Source organism: Theropithecus gelada, chromosome 14 (assembly GCF_003255815.1).
Source record: "Theropithecus gelada isolate Dixy chromosome 14, Tgel_1.0, whole genome shotgun sequence".
In the NCBI taxonomy this organism is placed as follows: Eukaryota; Metazoa; Chordata; class Mammalia; order Primates; family Cercopithecidae; genus Theropithecus; species Theropithecus gelada.
The window spans coordinates 108,723,153-108,750,247 of record NC_037682.1 but is presented as its reverse complement, the minus strand read 5'-3'; the positions used below and the strand labels follow the sequence as shown (position 1 = coordinate 108,750,247).

Below are 27,095 nucleotides of genomic sequence, written 5' to 3'. Positions count from 1 at the left end.
GCCGCGCCGCCCCCGACGGCGCCCTCTGGCGGCGAGAGCTGGCGCCGCCGGGGCACGGGGATGCTGCAGGAGACCCCTGAGATACAGGTGGACTCTCCCGGGGCGCAGGGAAGAAGGGAGAGCCGACTGCGAGAAGGAAGGCGACCTGGCGGGGCAGGATCCCCTCTGGAAAGATTACAGGGACAGTCGGGGCCATGGCGGTCAGAGGGAGAAAAGCAACTAGGGGATTTTAAAGGTCGGAACAGAAATGCCCTTTACAGAGGACGCCATGAAGGAGAACCTTCTGAAGAGGGACTATGTGGAAGATGCCCCGAGGACTCGGGGAGGCGGAGCCCGCGGGTTCGGCCCCCAGCGCCCGCACGGCCCCTGCCTGCGGAGGCCGCCCGCTGGAGCCGGACCCCGGGCGCCGGTTGCTGGGGCCCATGGGGTCGCTGGGCCGCAGGCGCCGCGCTGATTGGCTGCGCCGCGGGCGGAAGTGATGCTGCTGTCACTGCTCCTCCGGCTCCCGGGAAGCCGCGAGTTTCCGCAGGGAGGCGGCGGCAGCTGCGGCCGGGCCGGTGAGTTGGGAACTAGGTGTGGGGCTGGACCTGGGAAGTCAGGGGGGCCCAGAAGTGGGAGGAACCGGCGTCTGAGGATGAGGGAGCTGCACAGAGGGTGCCTGAGGTCCTGACGTGGGGGACCCCAGGGAGATGGGGCCCCAGGGTCCAGGATTCCAGGATTCCAGGATAATGTGGGTGCTAATGAGGAGAGGGGGCACATTGCACGGAGCGATCGAGGCCGATGGAGGGGGAATCGGGAAACTGATCCTGTACCCAAGCTGGCTTCTAGGAGCCGGGTGTAGAACAGCGAGGACAGTCACTTGGGAGCAGGATCTTGGACTCTGGGCTGCCCATTCTCTTCTTCCTTGTCAACGAAGAGCTGTAAAGAGAGGCCTAGCCCTTGGGAGAGGTTGAGACCTGCTTTCAGAGGGCATTTAAGGTTCCTTTCCCAGAAGCCTGGGGGATAAAAATGCTGCTCTGCCACTGGGAGACAGAAGGAGCTCGTGCTTCTCTTTCTTCCGGACATCTGTGGTGGGATCCTCTGAGTCTGAAGGAGCCTGCCTAGAGGGGCCACTGTCTGGCTAACAAGGGTTTTGTTTGTTTGTTTGTTTACTTAGTAGAGTTTGCAGACACCTAAATATCTTGGGAGAATTGAGGCTCCCGGGGCAGGGAGGGATTGAGAGGGAATACACCTGGAAACCTAAGAGAAAAAGAGAGGAAGAAATATAGTATGAAGATTTTTAGAGGGAAAGGAGAGGTGGCATAAGTTCTCCTTTCCCTTTCCAGGAAGTCTTTCAGTAAAATTCCCATTTTTCTGGAATGCTTTGACGTAGAGCTGCTTGGGTGTGTGTCTGAGTACTAAGCCCTGCCCCAGGGTGGACTCAGTGGAGAACAAAGGCTTTTGAAGAAGCCTAGCCACCATAGGTACACACATGTCTTGTCACCCCATTTGTCTGTCCCCCAGTTCTTACTTGACTCTTTTTTTCTTTGAGGGCTCCTAAGACCAATTACCTGGTTCTGTCAAACCCAGGCAATTGGAGGCCCAGTCTGGAGCCTGAGTCCTCTCCTTGAAGCCAGCCTCCTGAGCTCAGCACAGGGGTAGCTGCTTAGTGAGGTTCCCTCGTCATTCCTTCTCTCCTGGTTGCCTGCTTGTCCTTGGTGCCTGTTCTGTTTTGTTTGCACTCTCTGGCTTCCCCCTGTTTCGCCCCGGCCTCCTCCCTCCTTTCACTTTCCCTGATATCCTTCTGAGGTAGACAAATCAGGAAGTTCACTACCACCTGGACTTCTAGGACGTTATTACCTACTCTTTCGGGAGGCATTTTGGTAACAGTTTTTTGCTAGGCCTCTAGGGGAAAAAATGAAAAGAGGGTGGCATGATAGCACAGGAAGTGGGGTTTCTGGGTGTTATACTGATTTGGCCTCACCGTACCAGTTCTGCGCCAGTCTATGACCAGTTTTAGATCTTTGAAAATGACAACTAAGTTTCTCTGGTCCCTGGTCCTGGAGTTGATCTAACCTTTGCTGGTCGCACTGGGATTGGTGGGACGCTGTTTCTTCTGTTCTTGGGCCCCACAGGTCTGTAGCCTTTGCTGAGTCAACACTACTCACGGTGAAAGTGATGCCTTTTCTCCATTTGCACAACATGAGTGTGGCGTGGTTAGCCAGACCAGGAGCTCAACCTCATGTAGAGTCCAGGTGGGCACGGGGCCCTGTTATGGGGAATTAGCCTTGAGGACAACTGGACTGAGGAGGCAGCTAGGGAAAGATTTATGTCCCCTCTAAATGTAGGGGTGAAGAGGTTGTCTGTCCTAAAGAACAGTCACGAATGCAGCCAGTAGTTTGTGGGAGCGATGTGTGCTTTGAGCCCCGTGGGTGGCAACAGGGGACGGGTGCAGTGCCTGTGGGCAACCGGACCCCCTGCTGGATTAGCTGGTGTCGTGAGGATTGGCTGTCTTGCTGTGGGAGGCCATCCGCTGGCGTTAGTGCTGGCCCACACTCCACCTGGGGGCTTATCCCTGCTGGTCAGGGATAAATGTGAACAGAAAGAGAGGATCAGATGTTTCATAATTTAAAAGGCATGGCTTGGGGACTTCCAGGGGGAACGCGTGGATGGCTCAGCATCTCCCTCTCAGATTCCTGCAGTTACCAACTCTTTAATCTCTTCCACATCCTTTTTCTCTGTCTGCAGTCCGCTGCTCTGATGCCGAAGGGGAGGCAGAAAGTGCCACACTTGGATGCCCCCCTGGGCCTGCCCACCTGCCTCTGGCTGGAATTAGCTGGGCTCTTCTTACTGGTTCCCTGGGTCATGGGCCTGGCAGGGACAGGTGGGCCTGATGGCCAGGGCCCAGGGGGGCCGAGCTGGGCTGTGCACCTGGAAAGCCTGAAAGGTGACGGGGAGGAAGAGACTCTGGAGCAGCAGGCGGATGCCTTGGCCCAGGCAGCAGGGCTGGTGAATGCTGGACGCATCGGAGAGCTTCAAGGGCACTATCTCTTTGTCCAGCCTGCTGGGCACAGGCCGGCTCTGGAGGTGGAGGCCATCCGGCAGCAGGTGGAGGCTGTGTTGGCTGGGCATGAAGCTGTGCGCTGGCACTCAGAGCAGAGGCTGCTAAGGCGGGCCAAACGCAGCGTCCACTTCAATGACCCCAAGTACCCACAGCAGTGGCACCTGGTGAGTCCAGTCCTACAGTGTGCGGTTTCAGGTGGGTAGGTTCCAGTCCAGTTCTTTAGTGGGCTTTTGACTATATCGCTCTTCAGTCACCTCCATCCTTCGCCTGAGGGACCATTTCCCGGTTCTGTGGTGTTTCCCTCAGCTCTCCCTCCCTCCTATTGTCTTCTAGAAGCCGGTGTTCTGCAGTACTCAGGGCACAGATGGTGCCCCCAGGCTGCCTGGGCTCAAGGTCCAGCTGCGCCACTTACTAGCATGTGCATTTGGGCAAGCTGCTTAACCTCTGTGCCTCAGCTTCCCCATCTGTAAAGTGAGACTGTAGTAGTGCCCACCTCATAGAGTTATGGTTAGGGTAAGTGAATGCATACATGTGTAGCACTTGGAACAGTGCCTGACACATAGTAAACGCTATGACATAAGTGATACGATACTACCATTGTCATAAGAAGTGTATCATCCGGCCGGGCGAGGTGGCTCACGCCTGTAATCCCAGCACTTTGGGAGGCCGAAGCGGGTGGATCACGAGGTCAGGAGAACAAGACCATCCTGGCTAACACGGTGAAACCCCGTCTCTACTAAAAATACAAAAAAATTGGCCGGGTGTGGTGTCGGGCGCCTGTAGTCCCAGCTACTCGGGAGGCTGAGGCGGGCAAATGGTGTGAATCCGGGAGTTGGAGCTTGCAATGAGCTGAGATCACGCCTCGGCACTCCAGCCTAGGCGAGAGAGCGAGACTCCATCTCAAAAAACAAAAAAAAAGAAGCGTGTCATCCAACCCTTCACCCTAGCCTCCATTTCACCCCGAATCCCCCATGACTGATGGCAAACTTTCCTGGAATCCAAGGCTGTGGCAGAGCTCTCACCTGCCCCTTCTTTGCTCTGTTCCCACCTGACCTATTGGCCTGCAATCTCTGTCTGGCTCTTTGGTGGAGGCCAAGGGTGAAAAGGGGTTGCTAGCTATAACTTCGTCTCCCTCTGGGCTGGGCTGTGTGTCACTGGATTCCCACCCTGTCTGTCTTACAGAATAACCGACGGAGCCCGGGCAGGGACATCAACGTGACGGGTGTGTGGGAGCGCAATGTGACTGGGCGAGGGGTGACAGTGGTGGTAGTGGATGATGGAGTGGAACACACCATCCAGGATATTGCACCCAACTATGTGAGTGGCCCCTCACCCACCACGTCTTACCTCCTTCTTGGTGTTGCCTCAGTCTTGGCCCTTTTTCTAGAGGTCTTTGGGCCAAATAAAGGAGCCTGGGAGGTGAGATGGGGTTCATCCTCTCCTTTTCCCGAGCCAGCATTCCAGACTGGTAGTCAAGGCACAGCAGGTGGCTCTAACTCTAAGGGAGAGCAATCCTGCTTCCAGTTCTAGTCCTTTTCTGAGGAGTGAGGAATGGCCCCTGCAGGCAGCTTCCCTCTTGTTGGAAATCCGAGTACCTTCCTCTCTCTGAAGCGTGGCCTCGAGGGAGCCCTACCTGCCTTTTATTCCAGGTTTCCCAAGCCATGGAGCTGTAGGCACCTTCGCATAATGGGCAAGAGAAGTTTGCTGGGAGCTGTGGCACTTCTCAGTTTTGCCCCAGTGTCCTTTGCTCATATCTTTTAGCCAGTGTGGTTTGCAGATAGAAATGGGCTTATTGGGTCCGGGCACGGTGGCTCACGCCTGTAATCCCAGCACTTTGGGAGGCCAAGGTGGGCGGGTCACAAGGTCAGGAGTTTGAGACCAGCCTGGCCAAGATGGTGAAACCCTGTCTCTACTAAAAATACAAAAATTAGCCAAGCGTGTTGGTGCTCACCTGTAGTCCCAGCTACTCGAGAGGCTGAGGTGGAAGAATTGCTTGAACCCGGGAGGCAGAGGTTGCAGTGAGCTAAGATTGTGCCACTGCACTCCAGCCTGGGTAACAGAGTGAGACTCCATCTCAAAAACAAAAACAAAGAAATGAGCTTATTGCCCTAGCTTTGAGTCCCAAACTCCCATTTCCTTTCTCTCCCTGAATCCCAGGACCTGACCCCCCTCTAACCAGTGAATGACCACATGTCACCTCCGAAATATTTCAGAGCCCTGAGGGTAGCTATGACCTCAACTCTAATGACCCTGACCCCATGCCCCACCCGGACGTGGAGAATGGCAACCACCATGGCACGCGATGTGCAGGAGAGATTGCGGCTGTGCCCAACAACAGCTTCTGTGCCGTGGGCGTGGCCTATGGGAGCCGCATCGCAGGTAACTCATGCCTCCAGCCTAGCCTTGGTAGGCTGCTCCTGTGACCACAGTCTTCATTTCCTGCACCCCTCCCTACTCTGAAACTTCTCTATTCCATAGCCCAGCTGACACACATAGCATAGAGCAAGGGTGTTTATCATAGGTGTCTGTAGGACATATCAGCTCATTTATTTTTCAGTGCAGTGGTGTTTCAAACATGTTTTTCTATTTGTAGTTCCATAAATTACAAAGTGCCTTCTTGTTGGTTCTTTCTCTATGATCCGATACGTCTATGGGGGCAGCCCTTGCGTTTCCCAGCTCTCCAGCTTCCAGTCACACTGATGGTCATGGGCTGCTCTCTATCCTTTTGGGAGGGCTGAGAAGCCCTATTCCTCCCTGGAGGTGGTTCTGTGGTTCTTTCACACTCAACCTCTGTCCATTAAGGCCGAAAGTGAAAGGAATGAATGGGGAAACCCTCACCATAACTCCTTATTAGGAGTGCTTGGGAACCTACAGACTGAATTGACTAACTGTATTCCTCTTATACTCCAGCAGAGGGCAGTAGCTCTCCATAAATGAGACTACGGGGGAGCCAGAAACCCTGTCCAAGTCCCTTCTCTGAAAGTGCCACAGCACTGCAGCCTGGGTGACAGAGCCAGACTTTGTCTCTTTCTCTCTATATATATTTTTGGTGGGGGGACAAGTAATACATATACAAGGTGTAAAAATGCAAAATGGGCTGGGCGCGGTGGCCACAGGGATCATACCTGTAATTCCGGCACTTTGGGAGGCCAAGGCAGGCAGATCACCTGAGGTCAGGAGTTTGAGACCAGCCTGACCAATATGGTGAAACCCCATCTCTACTAAAAATACAAAACGTAGCTGGGCATGCTGGCATGCACCTGTAGTCCCAGCTACTTGGGAGGCTGAAGCAGGAGAATCGCTTGAACCCAGGTGGTGGAGGCTGCAGTGAGCCGAGATCATGCCACTGCACTCCAGTCTGGGCGACAGAGTGAAACTGTCTCAAGAAAAAAAAAAAAAAATTGCAAAATGTACAAACAGCATGTAGGGAAAAATAAATCTCCCACATATGGCTCCCCACCTCCCAGTTCCCCAGCTAGGAGACCAGCATTAGTGAGGAGCTGCTGTGGCCTTCATTGCCTAGGTATCCGGGTACTGGATGGACCTCTCACAGACAGCATGGAGGCAGTGGCGTTCAACAAGCACTATCAGATCAATGACATCTACAGCTGCAGGTGAGGCAGAGCTGCACATGAGAGCAAGAGTCTGGAGCACCTGGGACAAATCTGCCAATGAAAGCCCAACCAAGTGGGCTGACTCAGCCAGAGCAGGGGTCTCCTCGTTGGGTTCAGCTAATACATCCATTGCTTTCATTTCTCTAGATTCCCAGCCACTGGGCTCTCAACCTTAAGCCCCTGCCACCGCCGTAATCAGGTTGCCACATGAGAAGCCCTGGCCTGTGCACATTTATTTGTTTTCTAAACTCCTAAGGCCTCTGCAAGAAAGCGGGCTTTCCTCTCCAACCACAGGCCAGCTGAATGCCCAACACCAATCCCCCACCCCACGTCAATGCACTGCACCTTCAGGGCATGGCTGTGCCGGACTGGACAAGAAGGAAATGGGGTTGGGGGCCCCCATAGCATTGATGGCACCTCTTCCTCCCCCAGCATACCTCCCTTAAATCCATGACATCATCCACAGGGTACACTTCCTGATAGAGACAGAATAGAGAACTCCTCAGCCTGATAACCAGGAGCTTCCACAGAAGTTCATGGGTGCTCTGCCTTCTACCCCACGAGTTGGGCCAGGCGCGGTGGCTCACGCCTGTAATCCCAGCACTTTGGGAGGCTGAGGCGGGTGGATTGCTTGAGATCAGGAGTTCAAGACCAGCCTGACCAACATGGTGAAACCCCGTCTCTACTAAAAATACAAAAATTAGCCAGGCGTGGTGGCAGGCACGTGTAATCCCATCTATTCCAGAGGCTGAGGCAGGAGAATCGCTTGAACCTGGGAGGCGGAGGTGGCAGTGAGCCAAAATCGTGCCACTGCACTTCAGCCTGGGCGACAGAGCAAGACTCCGTCTCAGGAAAAAAAAAAAAAAAAAAAAAACTACATGTCTCTGATCCCTAGATCAGGAGATGAGTGACCTCTGTCCCTCTCTGCCACTATGGGCTATGGGGACATTCACAAGGAAAAGAAGAGCCTTAGCACACTTCTGCTTTCTACGTTGGAGAGGGGATGGACCTTTGAACCCTGTGCCTTTTAATCACAGAAGCCTTTAAGTGGAACCCTTGGGAGGAGTTAAGAGCCGCAGGTCAAAGGGTAGCCAGCCGAGACTGGGAGGCGCTGGGTGGGTAGCCATAGCCTGGCTCTGGCTGTCCCCTCTAGGTATTTATTTCTCAACAGCTGGGGACCAGATGATGATGGGAAGACAGTGGATGGCCCCCATCAGCTTGGAAAGGTAACTGGCCTGCACAGAGACTAAGAGACAGGATGCGTTCTTCATTCAGTCCCAGAAGACCTGCTGCAAGCTGACCCATCTTCCCACTCCATCTCCATGCGCAGTCTCCTTTCAGGAAGAGAACACCGAACGTCGGGGCAGGAAGCCTGGGGGACTTTTGTTGCTAGAGAGGGAAAGGGAACAGTACTTTGAGATTGTCTCCCTTTCATCTTGTCCTCAGCTCCCATGCCCGGCCCCACCCTGTCCTCTGATAAGTAGAGGGTGTCCATCAGTCATCATTCAACTCACAGCTGCCCCACATCCTGGGCCAACTCCTAGCTCCCTCCTCACATCCAGGGTCCATCTTCCAGTCTTTTCCCCATCCCAGTGCCCTTTGAACTTTTTTCCTTTTGTTTCTAGAAGGGATGGAGAGGGTGACTGATGTAGTAGGTGGAGGTCTTTCTGTGGGTTCCTCAACTGACACCCTGATGTTTTGGCTCCTCAGGCTGCCCTACAACACGGAGTGATTGCTGGTCGCCAGGGCTTTGGGAGTATCTTTGTGGTAGCCAGTGGCAATGGAGGCCAACACAACGACAACTGCAACTACGATGGCTACGCCAACTCCATCTACACGGTCACCATAGGTAGCCTCCCAGTGTTTCTGTGCTCCTGTGTGTGTGTCACCGGATGCTTAGGGTATCACACGTCTTGTCCCAGCTTCTGTGTGTGTCTAAGGGTTAGGGTGAGGGTGAGGGTTAGGGTTAGGTTAGGTTATTGTGTGAGCACAATAATCTCTTTGGGCTCAGATAGGACTAGCCTTGCTTGCAGAGGACCTTGGGACTTCCTTAGATGTCAACATACCCTGGGAACACCTTCAAGCCATCATCTGGAGATCACCAAGCTGCCTCCACCCCACCACAGCTGGTTAGGCCTCTGCTGTGGCCTGTCTTTCTGTGGGCCACCTTCCACCTGCTGGAGGCCTCCCCTGACTGCCCACGGGCCTAAATTAAGTGCCCTTTGCCTGTGCTCCCAGTTAGCATTTGCCACCCCAACTGCGTTTATTTCCTTACCTGACTTCTACCTGACTCTAGGCTCCTTGAGACCAGGACTGCGGCCTTTTCCATATGGCCCTGATGCCTGGCACAGGGTGTGACCCACAGTAGATGGGTAATGAATGTTGAAAACAGTGAGCATGTGAATGAATAAGTGGGTATAAAGGTAGAAGGCTTCCAGTTGTACCCCAGAGCCTGTTGAAAGAATGGTATTGCGGCACAGAATGCCCTCTGCCACTTGAGACTGCCTGTTTAGAAGAGGATCAGGACCACTCTGAGGGATGTGGGCCGCTCAGATCATGTTTCAAACTCAGGACAGCCCTCCAGGATGATAACTCCAAGATAACTGACATTAGCAAGCCCCTGCCACAGGATCCCCTCTTCATCTCAGCTCTCATTTCCCTCCTCTGTCCCCAGGAGCTGTGGATGAGGAGGGACACATGCCTTTCTATGCAGAAGAATGTGCCTCCATGCTGGCAGTCACCTTCAGTGGTGGGGACAAGATGCTTCGGAGCATTGTGAGTGCCTCCCGGGCCCTCCATGGCCTGCCCCTTTCCCACAAGACTTCACGTCTCGGGCATCACAGCGCTTCTTACTGTTCCCTGCTTCCCGGCCCCAACACTCAGGCTCTTCTTCCCCCACAGAGCTGGATCTCTTAAGGCATGCCACCCTTGGAGGAGCAGACCCGGGGACTCTGAATACTTCTTGGGAATGCTTTTATCTTAGAAATTTGGATTTAGGACAAATATACACACTGTTCCCCATGTGAAACTAAGTGTCACATGGGGCCAAACACGGTGGCTCACTCCTGTAATCCCAGCAATTTGGGAGGCTGAGGCGGGTGGATCACTTGAGGTCAGGAGTTCAAGACCAGCTGGCCAACATGGCGAAACCCTGTCTCTACTAAAAATACAAAAATTAGCCAGGTGTGGTGGTGTGTGCCTGTAATCCCAGCTACTCGGGAGGCTGAGGCAGGAGAACCACTTGAAACAAGGAGGCGGTTACAGTGAGCCAAGATCGCACCACTGTACTCCAGCCTGGCTGACAGAACAAGACTCCTTCTCAAAAGAAAAAAAGAAACTAAGTGTCACATGGATTAAACACCTTTTTCACACTCAAGGAAATGCACAAACAACTTCTTTGCAATGTCTTCCTTTGGTAAAATTTGAGATTTTGCTAATTTCTGTGGACTTAAAAAAAACTCATCATTCCATTGCCCTTCAGCCCTTAGGTAAATCCTGAGTTCTGGTCATGTGCGTCTTCAGGAGTAATGCTAGTCTGGTGGTGGTTTTTATGGGATGGGTGGGAAGAGGAGTTGGGGAGTGTCTCATGTCAACACCAGAGAGAGCTCTTTCTCTGGAGCTAAAATTGGAGCCATAGCAAATGAGATTGGAGCAGGGTCGTGGAGGTTCTCTAACCTGTGGAACCCATTTAAAGAATTTGAAGATGATCACCTACACCCAACTGGGCTTAGCGTCATCCCAGCAGGTTTAAGCCAGGCCTCTAGACCATTATCCTAGAGCTCCCTGCCTGTCCCTGTTGCCCACAACCATGTAATGTGGGCGTAGGAGGCTCTAGGCAGGAGCTGGGCTGGAGCCAGGTGGTGTCAGATTTCTCCAGTGGCTGAGTGGGGAGGTCTCTCTGGGGCCATTGGGAACTAGACTGCTTTGTCTTCCTGCTGGGTCCAATTTATTTTCCAAAACTAAAATTTTGTTATGCCAATAAATGACTTCTGGTCAACACAATGTTCCAAGGCTCTGTGCCAGTTGACCCCTACTACCGCCTCCCACTAGCCCCAGGGAGAAGAGAAAAGGGAGTGGACTAGAGAGGGAAGAGAGGTTGGGCTGTGTGCACAGAGGGCACCCACTGCAGGCCAGGCTGGGTTAGGAGGAAGAACAGGAACATACCACGCTCCACCCTCTGGCAGAACTCTAGGGAAGCCAGCTCACCCTGCTCAGGCCAGGGACCTGAGAAGGTTCTACAACATAATGTCACTCTTGTTCTGCTGTACCTGGCCTTTCTCATCTTAACTCACCTCAGCTTCTCACCCTCACCACCCTCTTCCATCTGAACTGTAATTTGCCCAGAAATGAAAAGACAGTGTGTTTAGCAGAGTTCCCATCTTTGGAATGTCCTTGCCATGGAAACTCCTTGTTGCCAGTTTCTAGTCAATGACCAGGGCAGCTGGGTGGAGCTGTCTTTCTGAGGGCAGAGGCTGGGGGCATATGCTTCCCACCATTTGGCTCCCTAGGGAAGCAAAGCTTCTCTGGACTTTTCAATGCCTGCCTGTGGCTCCTGCCACCCCAGGCAAGTTCGTGGGCTTCACAGCCGCACTTCAGACTATCACTGCAAGGCTGTTTCCTTAACAGGGAAAAAAATCAACCCGCTCCCTTGCATAAACCAGGCTCCCACTCTCATTGAGACTACCACTTGGAGAGTGCTTTTCCCTTTTTTTCTGGGAGTGCGCCATGGCTGGGTGAAAATTACATCTCTTGGCAGCTGCTCTAACAGCTGGGAGGGAAGCAGTGAGTACAGTGGAGAAAGGGCAGCTCTTGGCAGAAGTCGCCACCCTGGTATCTGACCCAGAAGAGAAGTTTAGAAGAAAGAAATTCTCTGGTGTTAGCACTGACACCATGGGCCAAAGATCCAAGTGCTATGGAGTGGAGCAGATTTAGGCAGGGCCCGCCTCAGCTAAACCCTCTGAGGCTCCAAAGTTGATGACAGCCCCAAAAGAGCTTGATGCCAGGCAGACACTGCCTCCCCTTGCCCCATTCTCACTCCCCACCTCAGAACCACACGGAGAGAAGGGGTTTCATGGCATCTGGCCCAGAGCAGTGAGGCAGCTTGTCCTATTGAGAGCTGTAGAGCCGGGCAGGCGGGCCTTATAGACTCTGAGTCCATGCAGGGCTCTGGGGTGGGCAAGGACACAGTCTTCTTGCTGGAACATACTCCCCGTGTTCATGCCGACATCATTCCAGCCCCTGTCATGGAGATGCCAAACTGGATTTCCTCGAATAGTGCCATCAGTGTTGTCCCAGCTCCAGCTGGGCCCAGTAGCTCCCCTGGCCACTACCTCTGTCTAGCTTGGTTGTGGGGGTTGAAGGGTTTGGAGTTGGGAGATGGGATAGAGAATTTAGGAATGGGAGCAAGAATATTAGGAGCAAAAATCGGGAGGCCCCCCCCATAGTGGCTCATGCCTATAATCCCAACACTTTGGGAGGCCAAGGCAGGAAGATTGCTTGAGGCCAAGAGTTCGAGACCAGCCTGGGCAACATAGCGAAATGCTGTTTCTACAGAAAATAAAAATATTAGTGGGGTGCAGTGGTACACGCCTGTAGTCCCAGCTACCTGCGAAGCTGAAGCAGGAGGCTCGCTGGAACCCAGGAGTTCAAGGCTGCAGTGAGCTATGATCTTACCACTGTACTCCAGCCTGGGTGACAAAGGGAGACCCTGTCTCAAGGAAAAAAAAAAAAAAGAAAAGAGTTGGGAAACCCTTATCTGCACTGGATGGGAGCCCTTGCCTATCTCTACCTCCTTTTCCCAACAATCACACCCTCAAAAGTAACTTTTATTATCTTTGTCTCTGTTCTCCAGATATTCTGCTAGGAGGCCAGGACCTGCCCTACTACTGGGTCCCTCTCTAGTCAAAGATTCAGCTGTAGCAAGGGAAGGGTCCACCTGAGAGACCTGTTCTGAGGACCAGCCCTGTACCTTCCCCCCATAACAACTTTGAACACAGTCTCTAGCTTCTTTTTTAAAAATTATTATTTTTTTATTTTTTAGAGATGGGTTCTCACTCAGTCACCTAGGCTGGAGTGCAGTGGCACAGTCAGAGCTCACTATAACCTTGAACTCCAGTGCTCAAGCAATCCTCCTGCCTGGGCCTCCCAAGTAGCTGGCACTCTAGGTGCACACCACTGTCCCCAGCTTAAACTCAGTCTCTAACCCGCTTCCTTTTCCCATTCTACTTCCAGGTGACCACTGACTGGGACCTTCAGAAGGGCACTGGCTGCACTGAGGGCCACACGGGGACCTCAGCTGCAGCGCCTCTGGCAGCTGGCATGATAGCCTTAATGCTGCAGGTGCGGCCCTGCCTCACGTGGCGTGACGTCCAGCACATCATTGTCTTCACCGCCACCCGGGTGAGATACCAGCAGGTAGACAAGTGGCCTGGTCCAGACTGCTCCAGAGTTTGGCTGTCCAGTGGCTTTAGATTCTCAATGTCCCAATGTTAGATACTAAGTCTCTTTCAGAGTCCCTTTCAGAGTGGCATATGTAAAGAACAGGTGTGGGGACCCCACAAAGACCACAGGCCTAAACTCATTTTATCTGCAAAGGAGAGCTCTGGCTGTGCCTCCTGGCCCCTCTCTGGAAGCAAGCCACTGGGGTGGTGACATCATGGGCTTTGACCTTTTGTCCCAGCTTCCCTTGGGGAATCCATTCCCAGTAGCCACAGTGGGAGAGCATGGACGGGATCAGCCGGCAGAGCAAGCAGGGAAACCAGAGTTAGATTGTTGAGACTACACTGGCAATGCAAGAGACTAACCAGGACCTCTGTCCTTTCAGTACGAGGATCGCCGTGCGGAGTGGGTCACCAACGAGGCAGGCTTCAGCCATAGCCACCAGCACGGTTTCGGCCTGCTCAATGCTTGGAGGCTCGTGAATGCAGCCAAGGTGAACAGGTGTTGGCAGGGCAGGGTGTCCTGTGTGGAGGGACCAAGGGTCGGGGCTGAATGCCCCAAACGTTGCCTGGGATATCATAGGTGCCTAGTAAATATTCGTTCAGTTCATTGATTTAACCACTTCAACCCTCATCCCAGCTGATACCCATTTTACAAATGAGAAAGCAGGCTCAGTGCTATCACTGAAGTTTCCAAACTACTAATAGAGTAAATGGGACCTGAGTATGCATGGGACTCAGGATGCTCTGGTTCCCCTCCTCCACCCTGGACACAGCCATTTCCTCTGGTTCCTTAACTAGGGGCTGTACATAGCATTCCGGAGAGCAAGAAGGAGCCGAGGGCTAAAGGAAGGTGATGAGTGGAAAAATAAAGACAGCTAAACCTTCAAGATCGTATTGACAAGGGCGTGTGTGTTTGTGAGAATGTGGGTGTGATCATTCTTGTTTGTTGATTTGCCATCTCCTCCTTTCCTTTCATAGATCTGGACATCTGTCCCTTACTTAGCATCCTACGTCAGTCCCATGTTAAAAGAAAACAAGGCGATTCCGCAGTCCCCCCGTTCCCTGGAGGTTCTGTGGAATGGTAAGTAATCAGCACAAAGTGGGTTAATCTTAGGCCTGAGGTTTGGGGCTGGGTGACAAGGAAGTTAAACTCGTCCTCCCTGCCAGATTCTACCCCCTTTCGGAGCTGAGCTCCAGCCAAACCTGTGGAGTTTTCTTTGACCATTTTAGGACATGTTACTGCTTCTGAGTTGGCTGCCCCGGCTGCTTAAACAAGACCTTTCTCCTGGGTTCCTAGTAGTGAAAAGGAGCAGCAGAGCAACTGAGGAGGAAGGCGGGTGGGAGGCATGGGACTAGGGCTTGGGGAAGTGAGGCGAGACCGGGGCGAGAGCTCAGAGAAGTTCCTGTGACTTCCATGCTAAGATCTTGCCAGAGAACTCTGGTCAGTCCTTTGGTGTCCAGATGAAGTAAAGGAGTTTGGCATTTCTTCCTTTGATTCTTAGGCTTACCTAATAGAGTCAGATGCGGTCTGCTGGGGATGGACAGAGGGTCTGTAGAAGTCTCCTAGGCTTTAGTGACCCATCCTCTGCCTCCGCCTCCGTGGTGCCCAGGGTGAACCAGGACTGTCTGAAGAGGGTGTATCCTCTAAGCCAGCGACCTGGTTTTATGTTGAGCGAAGAGGCGGACGCCCTCGCTAGAGGAGAGTGTGGCTGGATCAGGATGCTTGTGCTAGAGGATGCCCTGTCTGCACATTTGCCAGCGTTTTCCCTGCCCCCAGCTCCTTGGGGGATTCTTTTTCCGTGAGTCATTCGCTACTTTTTGCAGAGGAAGCATGCTATGCCTGGTGCCCAAACCAGAACTGTCTTCACTTTTTCTGTCCTCCTAGTGATCAATCGAGAGCCATGGCAGGAGAAGGGATGGCCAGAGAAGGTTACTCAGAAGGGAGGCTGAGGGGTAGCTTCCCTCGGGTGGAGGTTTCACTGAGAAGAATTGAGTTTCCTCTTTCCTAACCACGTCCAGCACTTGCCCAATTTCCCTCCACGTGGAATGAAACCCCAGGCCAGTCACTTCATTTCCCGTAAAAGGAATGTTATCTTGGAAAGGGCATAAGGCATCAGCCAAGTCAGAGAAGTTCAGACACATTTCCAGGAATGCAGTTCGTTTGGAACCCCCTGGCTTTGCGCTTGCGTGTCTTAGAGATAGTGTGCCTTCAACTGCACCTTCCATCCACGGCTATTTCCCGTCGCATCTGTCAAATGAGGGCAGTGACTTCAAAGAGTAATATGTTCTCCCCAGCTTCGTCATCCTCTGCTTCCAGCTGACCAGGGGACGTTGCCACGGAATGTCTACCCTAGGCATTGAGGCATCTGGCAACTGCTTGCTTGTCACTAAAAAGTAAGAGAAAGAAGGGCAGATTGCCTGGGTGGAGAAGAGTGGGAGGTGGCCTAGTGGAGAAAGCAGGATTAAGAGAAGGGAGGGAAAAATTTAGGGAGTTTGGCTAATGGAGCCCTTTACCTATTGGAAGGGCAGCAAGCAAAAGTTTTACTAGAGTTTTCCCTCCCCCCAGCTCCCTGGGGGATTTTTTTTTTTTTTTTTTGCCTTGAGTAATTTTGACATGCAGAGTTATTCACAACTTTGTGCAAAGTACTATTTTCATTGGCTTTTCAGAGCCAGTGAAGTTGTCTTCTCCTCCAACACGACCACATTTTCCTCTGAGCAGACAAAACAGAACGAATAAGTTTGTGGGCTTGCTTGGAGGCTGAAGGAAATAAGTCCAGTTAAAATGAGAGTTAAGCCAGGTACCCGGACTCATGCCTGTAATCCTAGCACTTTGGAAACTTTGGGAGGCCGAGGTGGGTGGATCACCTGAGGTCAGGAGTTTGAGACCAGCCTGACCAACATGGTGAAACCCCATCTCCACTAAAAATACAAAATTAGCTGGGTGTGGTGGCGGGTGCCTGTAATCCCAGCTACTCAGGAGGCTGAGGCAGGAGAATCACTTGAACCCGGGAGGCGGAGGTTGCAGTGAGCTGAGATAGCGAGATTGCGCCACTGTACTCCAGCCTGGGTGACAGAGTGAGACTCCTTCTCAAAAAAAAAAAAAAAAAGAGTTGAGCAGCTCAGTCCCAGGCAGTCAGTTAACCCCTTTGGCAGCCAAGTTATAGTTGTTTTCCACCAGGACCTGGTTGATTCAGTGTCTGGGGGCTGGAGAGTGAACTTTTTATAAAGCAGAGGGAGCTGAACATCCCTGAGATAGAAGAGGAGGTGAAATACCTCTAAGACTCTAGAGTAGCATTGTCCCAAAGAGTTTTCTGCAATGATGGAATTGTTCTATGTCCATGCTGCTCAGTTCAGTGGTCACTAGCCATCTGAGTCTACTGAACATTTAAAACATGACTGGTTGGCCAGGCATGGTGGCTCACACCTGTAATGCCTTCGGGAAGACAAGGCAGGAGCATTGTTTACTCTCATGAGTTCAAGACCAGGCTGAACAACACAGTGAGACCTTATCTCTACAAAAAATAAAATTAGCTGGGTGTGGTGGTGCATGCCTCCTGGGAGGCTGAGGCGGAAGGATTGCTTGAGCCCAGGATGTCAAGGCTGCAGTAAGCCATGGTTGCACTACTGCACCCTCCATACTGGGTGACAGAGCAAGACCTTGTCTCAAAAATAATAATAGGCTAGGTGCGGTAGCTCCTACCCAGCCTATACTCCCAGCACTTTAGGAGGCCAAGAGGGGCACGGATCACTTGAGGTCAGGAGTTCAAGACCGGCCTGGCCAACCTGGTGAAACCCCAACTCTATTAAAAAAAAAAAAAAATACAAAAATTGGCTGGGCCCCGTGGCTCACGCCTGTAATCCCAACACTCTGGGAAGCTGAGGCGGGTGGTTCACGAGGTCAGGAGATCAAGACCATCCTGGCTAACACAATGAAACCCCGTCTTTACTAAAAATGCAAAAAATTAGCTGGGTGTGGTGATGGGCGTCTGCAGTCCCAGCTACTTGGGAGGCTGAGTCAGGAGAATGGTGTGAACCCGGGAGGCAGAGCTTGCAGTGAGCCGAGATCATGCCACTGCACTCCAGCCTGGGCAACAGAGCGAGACTCTGTCTCAAAAAAAAAACAAACAATTAGCCAGGCATGGTGGCACATGCCTGTAGTCCCAGCTATTCAAGAGGGTGAGGCAGGGGAATCGCTTGAACCTGGGAGGCAGAGGTTGCAGTGAGCTAAGATTGCGCCATTGCATTCCAGCCTGGATGACAGAGTAAGACTCCATCTCAAATAATAATAATAATAAGGCTAATATGACTAAGGAGCTAAATTTTAGTTTTATTATACTTCATTTTAATTTAGATAGTCATGTGTGGCTATGGGCTGCCATATTGAGAAGTGCTGCTAAAAAGCAAGACAGATCTTTATCTCTCCCCACTGACAGGAGGTGAAGTCTCTACCTGAGGGTAGGAGGGAGAGTGGGGCTCAGTCTGTGATGAGAAGGTGCCTGAACTCCCACTTGCATCTCTCCTTTTGTTGTTGTTGCAGTCTTGAGGATACTGGCTAAGCCTCTGCCTGTGCAGTGAGTCCTGTTTCTTCTCCTCTCCAGGTCTTCCCTCTCTAACCAACATTTCCCTCTCGGCTGATTCTTCCCTTCTGCCTTCAAATGCAAGTCCCTGCCGCCTCCAGCCAGGAAGCTTTTCAAATGCATGAACTGAAGCAATTTCTCTCCATTCTCACACACTCCCTCTGCCACTGAAGACTTGCTTTCTTACCCATAGTGCCCCTTTCCTCACCGGTTTAGGGATTGGTTCAGGGTTCATCCTTTTTAATATTCTTGTCACTCTGACCCTATCAATGAGGCCTTTGTTGCAACCTCTCTCCTCCTGTAGCTTCTGTGGCCTTCTTGGCTGCATAGCTCTCCTCTGCCGTCTCTGCCTGAGGTACTTGTTTTGTACTCCTGAACTGTGAGCGTCTTCTAAGGCTTGTTTCCTGACCCTTTCCTCACTCTGCATCCTCCTCCTCGACAGTGCAGCTGTGTTTATGACCTTAGCTACCACTTCTCCACAAATGAGTCCTCAACCTAAATGTCTTATTCTGATCCTTCACCAGTGGAAAGGATAAGAAACTAGAGCATAGCTTCCATAAGATTATGGGCAAATAGTCCAGGCACGGTGGCTCACGCATGTAATTGCAGCACTTTGGGAAGCTGAGGTGGGCAGATCACGAGGTCAGGAAATCGAGACCATCCTGACTAACACAGTGAAACCCCGTCTCTACTAAAAATACAAAAAATTAGCCGGGCGTGGTGATGGGCACCTCTAGTCCCAGCTACTCAGGAGGCTGAGGCAGGAGAATGGCGTGAACCCGGGAGGCGGAGCTTGCAGTGAGCTGAGATCATGTCACTGCACTCCAGCCTGGGTGACAGAGCAAGACTCCATCTCAAAAAAAAAAAAAAAAAAAGAAAAACATTCCAATTTACCAAAGGCCAAATAATAAGATGCTTTTTATGTGCCAAGCAGTGTTCTCGGCATTAGCTCATTTAATGCATTGACTCATTTAATTCTGGTAGAGAGAGTACTAGTGTACTCATCTGTACTGCCACCCAAGTCCCCATCCACACTAAGAAGTAAATGGATGTAGCATGTCACTATGTACACTGCGAACACAGACAAGCACTCCTTTTGGGATTCTTTTCCTTTTGGGATTCTATTCTGTTCCATAACATGTCATTTCTCTCCTGTAAGCCCCTTCTCTGCCACATCACTGCTCTCCTCTAACTATGGCATGAATATTTTCCATCATCTTTCTGTTCCTAAATCACTGTGTGCTGTTGATGTTGCATCAATGCATTACACTTACCATGTACAAAATTTTAGATCTCACTATCACCTCTCAAAAGCTGGCTTGCTTTCTAAGATTTTCCCATTTATGTCAGTGCCATCACCATTCCCTAGGCCCCCAAACTTGAAACTCAAGAGTTTTTCATCCCTTTATATCCCTCACCTCTCCCCAGGTCTTCCCCAACCCTTTCCCTTGCAATTTAATCTTTTTGTTTTTTTCTGTGAAATATCTCTCAATCGACTTATTCATTCTACTAATACTCGAGGCCTACTTCATCCCAGGTACTGTATTAAGTTCTAGAGACTTAGGGATAAGACACTGTTCCTGCCTTCAACAAGCTCCCAACCTGGTAGGGAAGACAGCCAGGTTTACAGGCATAGTGCAGTGTTGTAGGCACTGCAACAGGGACAACACAGGTGCTTTGAGAGCACAGCAGAGATGTCTCCTGCTGCTAGGGAAGAAAGGGAAGGCTTCTCAAAGAAACTGGTGGCCGGGCACGGTGGCTTATGCCTCTAATCCCAGCACTTTGGGAGGCTGAGGCAGGCAGATCGCTTGAGCTCATGAGTTCGAGACCAGCCTCGCCAACATGGCAAAACCTTGTCTCTGCAAAAAAATACAGAAATTAGCTGGGCATGGTGGTGCACACTTACAGTTCCCAGCTACTAGGGAGGCTGAGGTGGGGGTATGGCTTGAGCCTGGGAGGCAGAGGTTGCCGTGAGCTGAGATCATACCACTGCACTGCAGTCTGGCGACAAAGCAAGACTCTGTCTAAAAAAAAAAAAAACTGTAATGTCATTATTTTGTGAAGACAATTGGGGAAAAGGTGTGGGCATGATTTGTTAAATTCTCATCTGCCATAATTGAAAGTCAATACATAATGTCTCAAATTGATAAGCCATGAAATATCCATAACACTTACTGTTTAGAAACACGAAAGTAGATCCCAGAAGAAAACAATTAAAAACCATTTTAAAAAGTTTGCCTCTGGGGAGTAGCTCCCAGGTGGTAGGGAATTGGTTTTTTCATTATAAGCACGCTAGCGCCAACGTACATTTAAATTCTTGCATACTATTTTGATAGAAAAAAAATGTCAGGGACAATTGGGAAGGTAAGAAGTAGCCATAGTGAATCTAAACAGTTTTCTCAAGAATTTTGACAATAAAGGAAAATAAATAATGTGTAACGCATATGTAGCCTTAACATTAGCTAGGTACCATTCTGAACGCGTTAGGTATATTAACTATTTAATCCTTGTCTCAACCCTATGAAGTAGGTACTGTTACTGGCCCCATTTTACAGATGAGGAAACAGTTCTCCCAGCTAGTAAGTGGCAGAGCTGGGATTAGAACCCAAGCCCGGTGGCTCCAGAGCCCATGCTCTTAACAGTGGTAGGTGGAAGAAAGTGAAGAGTTGAGAAAGGGTTTGTTTTTCATTTGTAGTAGGAAAGGTGCTAGTAAAAAGGTCCAGCCAAGAAGATGGATAATCAGGCTGAGCCAGTGTTTGACTTTTGTCAAACATTGCTGTGAAAGGACAGAAAGCGAAGGGAGCTTGAGAATGTAAACACACATGTTGGATGAGCCGTGGAATCTCAGCCAGTTAGGAGAAAGGAACTTGAGGGGTTGTGGGAAAATGAGGGGGTCAAGAAGAGAGTGGGGAAAGTGGAAGGGAGGTTGTTTTCAAAGAAACGGGACGTTGGCTTTGAAAAGGTGACAGATGGAATTATAGAAAATGAGGCTGGGCATGGTGGCTCGTGCCTGTAATCCCAGCACTTTGGGAGGCCAAGGCAGGTGGATCACCTGAGGTCAGGAGTTCGAGACCAGCCTGGCCAACACAGTGAAACCCCATCTCTACGAAAACTACAAAAAATTAACTGGGCATGGTATCATGCGCCTGTAATCCCAGCTACTTGGGAGGCTGAGGCAGGAGACTCACTTGAACCCAGGAGGCAGAGGTTGCAGCGAGCCAAGGATCTAGCCACTGCACTCCAGCCCGGGTGACAGAGCTAGACTCCGTCTCAAAAAACAAACAAACAAAAACCCCTGTCCTTGCTCAGTCATCTATAGTAGCTCTTAGTTGCTTATTTAAAACAAAAATCTTTAAAGCCCTTCCCACCCTAGGTTATCCAGTCCCTACTTTCAGTACCCCTCTGAGCTACTGTGTCTGTAAAATGAAGGCATTGCACTCTGCCTTGCATATTGGAGTAATTTTTTTTTTTTTTTTTGGAGACAGGATCTCACTCTGTTGCCCAGGCTAGAGTGTAGAGGCACAATCACGGTTCATTGCAGCCTCAGCCTTCCAGGCTCAAACCATCCTCTCACACTCAACCTCCTGAGTAGCTGGGACCACAGGTGCTTACCACTATATCCAGATAATTTTAAAATTTTTTGTAAAGATGATGTCTCCCAGGCTAAAGCGATCCTCCTGCCTCAGCCCCCAAAGTGCTGGGATTACAGGAGTGAGCCACCAGGCCTAGCCTGGAATAAATTAATGGAAGAAAGGGTGCTTAAAAAGAATTGTTCTCGGCCAGGTGTAGTGACTCACGCCTGTAATCCCAGCACTTTGGGAGGTCGAGGCAGGTGGATCATGAGGTCAAGAGATCGAGACCATCCTGGCCAACATGGTGAAACCCCATCTCTACTAAAAATACAAAAATTAGGTGGCCGTGGTGGCGGGCACCTGTAGTTCCAGCTACTTAGGAAGCTGAGGCAAGAGAATCGCTTGAACCCAGAAGACAGGTTGCAGTGAGCTGCCAAGATCATGCCACTGCACTCCAGCCTGGCGACAGAGAGAGACTCTGTCTCAAAACAAAACAAAGAAAAAAAAAGAATCGTTCTCATTACGGCCTAATTTCTTAATAGTCTCCAGTTGAGTCTTCCACTTCAGTAGTTTTTTTTTTTTCTTCTTTTTTTTTTTTTTAATAATTGTAGATTTACAGGAGGTTTCAAAGAAATGTACAAGGGAAGTTCCATGCACCCTTCTCCCAATCTTAATGTTTCACACAATTAAAGTATAATATCAAAACCAAGAAATAGACATTGGTACAATCCACAGCATTTATTTAGAGTTCACCAGATATACATGCTGTCAATATTTATATATGCGCGTGTGTAGCTGTATGCAATTTTATCACATGTAGCCTTGCATAACTACCACCACAAACAAGATCTGGAACCATTCCATTATCACAAGACTCCTTTGTGTTACCCCTTTCTGGCGACACCCATCCCCTCCCTTGTCCCTGGCCCCTGGCACCCATTTATCTGTTCTCTATCTCTGCAGGTATGTTACTTCAATTAACATCACGTAAATGGAATTGTGTGCTACACGTCATTTTTCTTTCTTTTTTTCTTTGAGACAGAGTCTTGTTCTGTTGCCCAGGCTGGAGTGTGGTGGCATGAGCATGGCTCACTGCAGCCTCCACCTTCCAGGCTCAAGCGATCCTCCCACCTCACCCTCCCCGGTAGTGGGACCACAGGTGCACACCACCACACCCGGCTATATGCTTCTTTCGAGGTTATTTTCACTCACATAATTTCATTGAAATTTATCCACCAGCATTTTTTAAAAATTAACTGTGCATAGTCTTCAGTGAAATGTGTGCATTTTCACCCATCTTTGTTCATGCCTTTTCCACTGCCAACAATGCCCTCTACCAAACCTCTCTGCCAATCTGTATTCATTTCCTTCAGCGTATCTCATTGCTGTGTGCCTAAAATCATCAGACTTATTTCTCTTCCCTTATCAACTATGTATGTTTCCCATACCATGTCATTTTCCACTTGCAGGTAGAAGACAGGGACCATGCCTAAATAAGAATCTTTATATTCCCAGCATCTAGTACAGTGCCCGAAATGTAGGAGGTATCCAGTAAATAATTTTTTGGATGTATGAATGACTGAAGTTGCTCTACTGGATTCTTATATTGTGTCTTGGGTATGTGCTGTCTTCCCAACTAGACTTGAAGCTATGTTGTAAATTTGAGAGCAGCAACTCCATTGTATTTACTAGTATAGGCGAGGTCCCAGTAAGGGTTGCCGTAGACATTTGTATGTGGCTTCAGTGAGCGTGTGTCTTTGTGTACATGGGGGTGAAGTGAAGGCGTGGTTGTGGGCTGGTTTCCCAGCTGCCCAGCCTGACTTTCCACAGTCAGCAGGATGGACCTGGAGATGTCGGGGCTGAAGACCTTGGAGCATGTGGCAGTGACAGTCTCCATTACTCACCCCCGGCGCGGCAGCTTGGAACTGAAGTTGTTCTGCCCCAGCGGCATGATGTCCCTCATCGGCGCCCCCCGCAGCATGGACTCGTACGTACACTTGCCCAAGGCCTGAGCAACCTTTCCAGCAAGGGCCTTTCCAAGGAAAAGAAATGGGAGAAGTGGATCCTGGCACTGTCCTAAACTACTGTGGCACTGGCTATCCCTGGCGGCTGGAAGCCTTTCATCACATGCCTTCTTCAAGTGCTAGGCCCTGCACCCCACATACATGTTCTCTAATCCTTCTAAGAATCCCGTAGATTAGACTTTGTAACCTCTTTTTACAAATGAGGAAACTGGCCGGGCGTGGTGCCTCACACCAGTAATCCCAGCACTTAGGGAGGTCAAGGCAGGAGAATCACTTGAAGCCAGGAGTTCAAGACCAGCTTGGGCAACAAAGTGAGACCGTCTCTACAAAGAATTTAAAGATTAGCCGAGCATGGTGGTATATGCCTATAGTCCCAGCTGCTCAGGAGACTGCGGTGGGAGGATCACTTGAGCCCAGGAAGTCAAGGCTGCAGTGAGCTGTGATCATGCCATTGCACTCCAGCTTGGGTAACAGAGTGAGACCCTGTCTCTAAAAAAAAAAAAAAAAGAGGAAACAAGTCATGGAGCTAGTAAGTGCCCAAGAGAATAAGAATAAACCTAGATCCATGGGATTCCAAGCCTGTGCACACTCCATGCTTGCTTTTTCCACCACACCACGTTAACACAAGTTCCTCCTTCCATGAGACCCCAGGGGCAAGGGGCACCTGAGAACCCCTCGGGGCACCCTCCCAAGTTTCCATGGCTACTACAGGGAGAAAGTGTTGCTGGGGGAAGGTCAGCTCTCTGGCCCACGCCTTCCACCTGTTTCTGCTGTGTTCTTTCCTCAGGGATCCCAACGGCTTCAACGACTGGACCTTCTCCACTGTGCGATGCTGGGGGGAGAGAGCCCGAGGGACCTACAGGCTTGTCGTCAGGGATGTCGGTGAGCCTCGTGCCCTCGCACCAGGCCCTGCCTTTCCTGCTTGTTATCTGGTCCCTCTGCATCTCAGAGTCCCCACAGAAAGTGTCCCGTGTGCAATATATAGGGTTGCCATTGGACCAAGAGGGTTGATGCCAAGAGTGTGCCCCATCCATGAAATGGGCATTGCTATCTGAAACTGTTCATTTATACTGCCTCTCATATTCCCTGGAGGAGCGACCCACCCATTTTCCTAGAATAGCAACAAAAGTCCTTGTTGAAACCACATTTCAAGTCCTTTTACGTATAACCATCCTTCGGCCAGCACCGGTAGGCAGGTAAGGGCAGGACTCATTTCACCATTTTTTTTTTTAAACTGGCCCAGAGGTTTGAGGTGACTTGTGGAAGGTCACCATAAGTGAAGGTCACAATGTCCATGAATTTTGAATCTCTTTAGTGTCAGCGTATAGACTGGAAATTGAGCTCAACCCTCCCATCCTCCAGTCAAGTTAGGTATTCACTAGACCAGTGGTTTTCAAAGCTTGCTTTAATTTGGTAGAAAGACATTTTCTCCAAGCAGAATCCCAGCTGAACCCCCAAAATATGGGAGAGAAAAGCAAGACTCTGCTTTGGAGTACAACCTTTCAACCTTTTCCATCCCTAGGGGCACCCAGTGAGGCCCTTCTGCAGATCCTGGGGTCAGTGGGACAGAGTGAGGCAGCTCCTAGAGCAGACCATGTGGCCTGAGCCCCTTTGGGTGGCAGGGTGGGCAGGGCCTCTGCTGTTTGGCATGGCTGACAGAGGGGCGTGGCTCACGAGCTGCCCCTTGCTGCCCTAGGGGATGAGTCATTCCAGGTCGGCATCCTCCGGCAATGGCAGCTGACCCTATATGGCTCTGTGTGGAGTCCAGTAGACATCAGGGACAGACAAAGGTGGGTAAAGCTGCATGTGTCAGACGGAAGGCCACTCACAGGGGAAGGGCCGCCTAGGGAGCCCATCGCCCTCTGAACCCCGGCTGTGTTTCCCAGCTGCAGCCTCAAGCCGAGAGATGGAGCCCTGGGCTGGGAACTCAGTCTGGGCCTCTCCTTTCTGCTGTGGGGCTTCCCTGTCTTCAGCTGTAAGAGGGGAAGATGGGTGAGGGCAGATGGTATAGGAACCACAGTCAGTGGGGCATCCTCATCTCTTTTCTTCTCCACAGCCTGCTAGAGAGTGCCATGAGTGGAAAATACCTGCATGATGACTTCACCCTGCCCTGCCCACCGGGGCTGAAAATTCCTGAGGAAGATGGTTACACCATCACCCCCAACACCCTCAAGGTACTAGGGCCAAGACTCAAGCTGCGGGTAGATGGGACTGTCCTGTCTTGGGAATGGAGTTCTTAGTGTGCTTCTCGGGGTGACCTGCGTGGCGAAGGACTGGGAAGACCTGGGTCCCAGCAGTGGTTTCATAGCATTGCTCCTACCCTGCTAGCCTAACTCTTATAGGACAGGTCTTGTCGGGGGAGGGGGCAGGGGGAAGAGTTTGTGTGAAAAAGGCAGTCCCTAGAAGGAAAAAGACTTTCTGAGCTCATTGTCCTGGGCTGAGAAAGCTTGTAGGTTTCAGGAAACAGTGCCTCACGTAGGTGCTTGCCTCGACCCCAGACCCTGGTGCTGGTAGGCTGTTTCACCGTCTTCTGGACCGTTTACTACATGCTGGAAGTATATTTGAGCCAGAGGAATGTGGCTTCCAACCAAGTTTGTAGGAGTGGACCCTGCCACTGGCCCCATCGGAGCCGGAAAGCCAAGGAGGAAGGGACAGAGCTAGAATCAGTGCCACTTTGCAGCAGCAAGGATCCAGACGAAGTGGAAACAGAGAGCGGGGGCCTTTCCACCACCTCTGACCTCCTTGTCCCAGACCTGCTGGAGCAAGGGGAGTGGAGCCTGTCTCAGAACAAGAGCACCCTGGACTGCCCTCATCAGCACCGAGACCTACTGCACGGGAAGGAGGAGCAGATCTGCTGACCTCAGGGCCTGACAGTGTGGGACAGGCTCTTCTTTCCCAAAATTAGGGAGCTCTTGAGAGAAAGCAGCCCTGATGCTTACATGTGGAATCCTCTGACTCCACTCAAAGAGGGTGAGGGCCTTCTTAAGATACAAATGGCAGAGGATTGCTGCCAGAGAAGTCTGGTCAGAGCCACAGGGTCTTCCTCCAGCCAAACGGGAACTTTCGGTGAGAAGGTGTTGGACAGGGGATTGGTGCCGCCTTTGGGTTGGCCTCCATCCTCATCTCTCTTGGGCCAAGCCGGTTGCCTAGGTTCCCCACACATGGGGGACCCCCACCCAAGCATGAGTTAAGAAGATGCCTGCCATAGCCAGGAGCGCATCTCAATGGAAACGTCACTGGGGTCACTTGGGAAGAGGACTTTGGGGTAGAGGCTGGGAGGAGCCCCTGGACATGCCTGTCCTGAAAGCGGCTACCTCCATCATCCATTCCCAAGATGCCTGATCAGAAGCCAACCTTGAATGAACCCCTGGCTCCTTCACCTCCGCCCCCACGATTGGTATGATGCTGCTGGCATAGCTGGGATACACACGGCTCCCCCAGGCCTGAGATGCTTCACTAGGGAATCCTGGGGCAGGACTGCAGAGCAGATGGCAGACGCGCGTGTTGGAGGAGAGAGCCTTGGGAGCCACTGCCACTCCAGTCCTGCCACCACCCTGTCTTCCTCTGCAAGTGCTCAGGGAAATGGCCTTCCTGCCGGAGGCCAACTATCTGCCTGACAGGCTGTGACTCTTCTCTCAACCTTGGCCTTCTCCCCTCTTCTGAGCTAGTTGGTTGAATTTTTTTTTAATGCTTAAGATTTGTTTTTCTCTTCTCACAGCAACATTTTCTTGAATTTTTTTCTGCACAGCTTTTCCAAAATAAAAACCTTCCAAACAATTCTGCCACTTGCAATCTCTCCTTTCCTCTGTCTCCCCAAAATCGCTG

The 27,095-nt window shown here is 51.0% G+C and overlaps 1 protein-coding gene across 2 annotated transcripts; it reads left to right on the top strand.

Moving 5' to 3' along the window:
• Window positions 1–59: 59 nt before the first annotated feature.
• Window positions 60–27,047, top strand: LOC112605649 (proprotein convertase subtilisin/kexin type 7). Of its 2 annotated transcripts, XM_025355318.1 has the most exons (17): window positions 60–557; window positions 2,115–2,234; window positions 2,728–3,207; window positions 4,226–4,360; window positions 5,257–5,422; window positions 6,567–6,657; window positions 7,829–7,883; window positions 8,368–8,506; window positions 9,332–9,432; window positions 12,889–13,056; window positions 13,481–13,588; window positions 14,076–14,178; window positions 23,077–23,233; window positions 24,058–24,152; window positions 24,967–25,060; window positions 25,327–25,444; window positions 25,769–27,047. In XM_025355318.1, the coding sequence occupies exons 3-17, from the start codon at window positions 2,740–2,742 to the stop codon at window positions 26,126–26,128; spliced, it is 2,358 nt and encodes a 785-aa protein (XP_025211103.1). In that variant the 5' UTR covers window positions 60–557; window positions 2,115–2,234; window positions 2,728–2,739; the 3' UTR covers window positions 26,129–27,047. The 2 variants fall into 2 exon arrangements, with proteins under 2 accessions (XP_025211103.1, XP_025211102.1); XM_025355317.1 differs by lacking the exons at window positions 60–557; window positions 2,115–2,234 and having other exon boundaries at window positions 2,349–3,207.
• The last annotated feature ends 48 nt before the right edge of the window (window positions 27,048–27,095 follow it).

Coding starts and splice junctions, on each gene's coding strand:
- LOC112605649 (XM_025355317.1), top strand. CDS start 2,596: ATGTTTCATAATTTAAAAGGCATGGCTTGGGGACTTCCAGGGGGAACG. Junction 5,423..6,566: donor CTATGGGAGCCGCATCGCAG/GTAACTCATGCC, acceptor TTCATTGCCTAG/GTATCCGGGTACTGGATGGA. Junction 6,658..7,828: donor AATGACATCTACAGCTGCAG/GTGAGGCAGAGC, acceptor ATTTCTCAACAG/CTGGGGACCAGATGATGATG.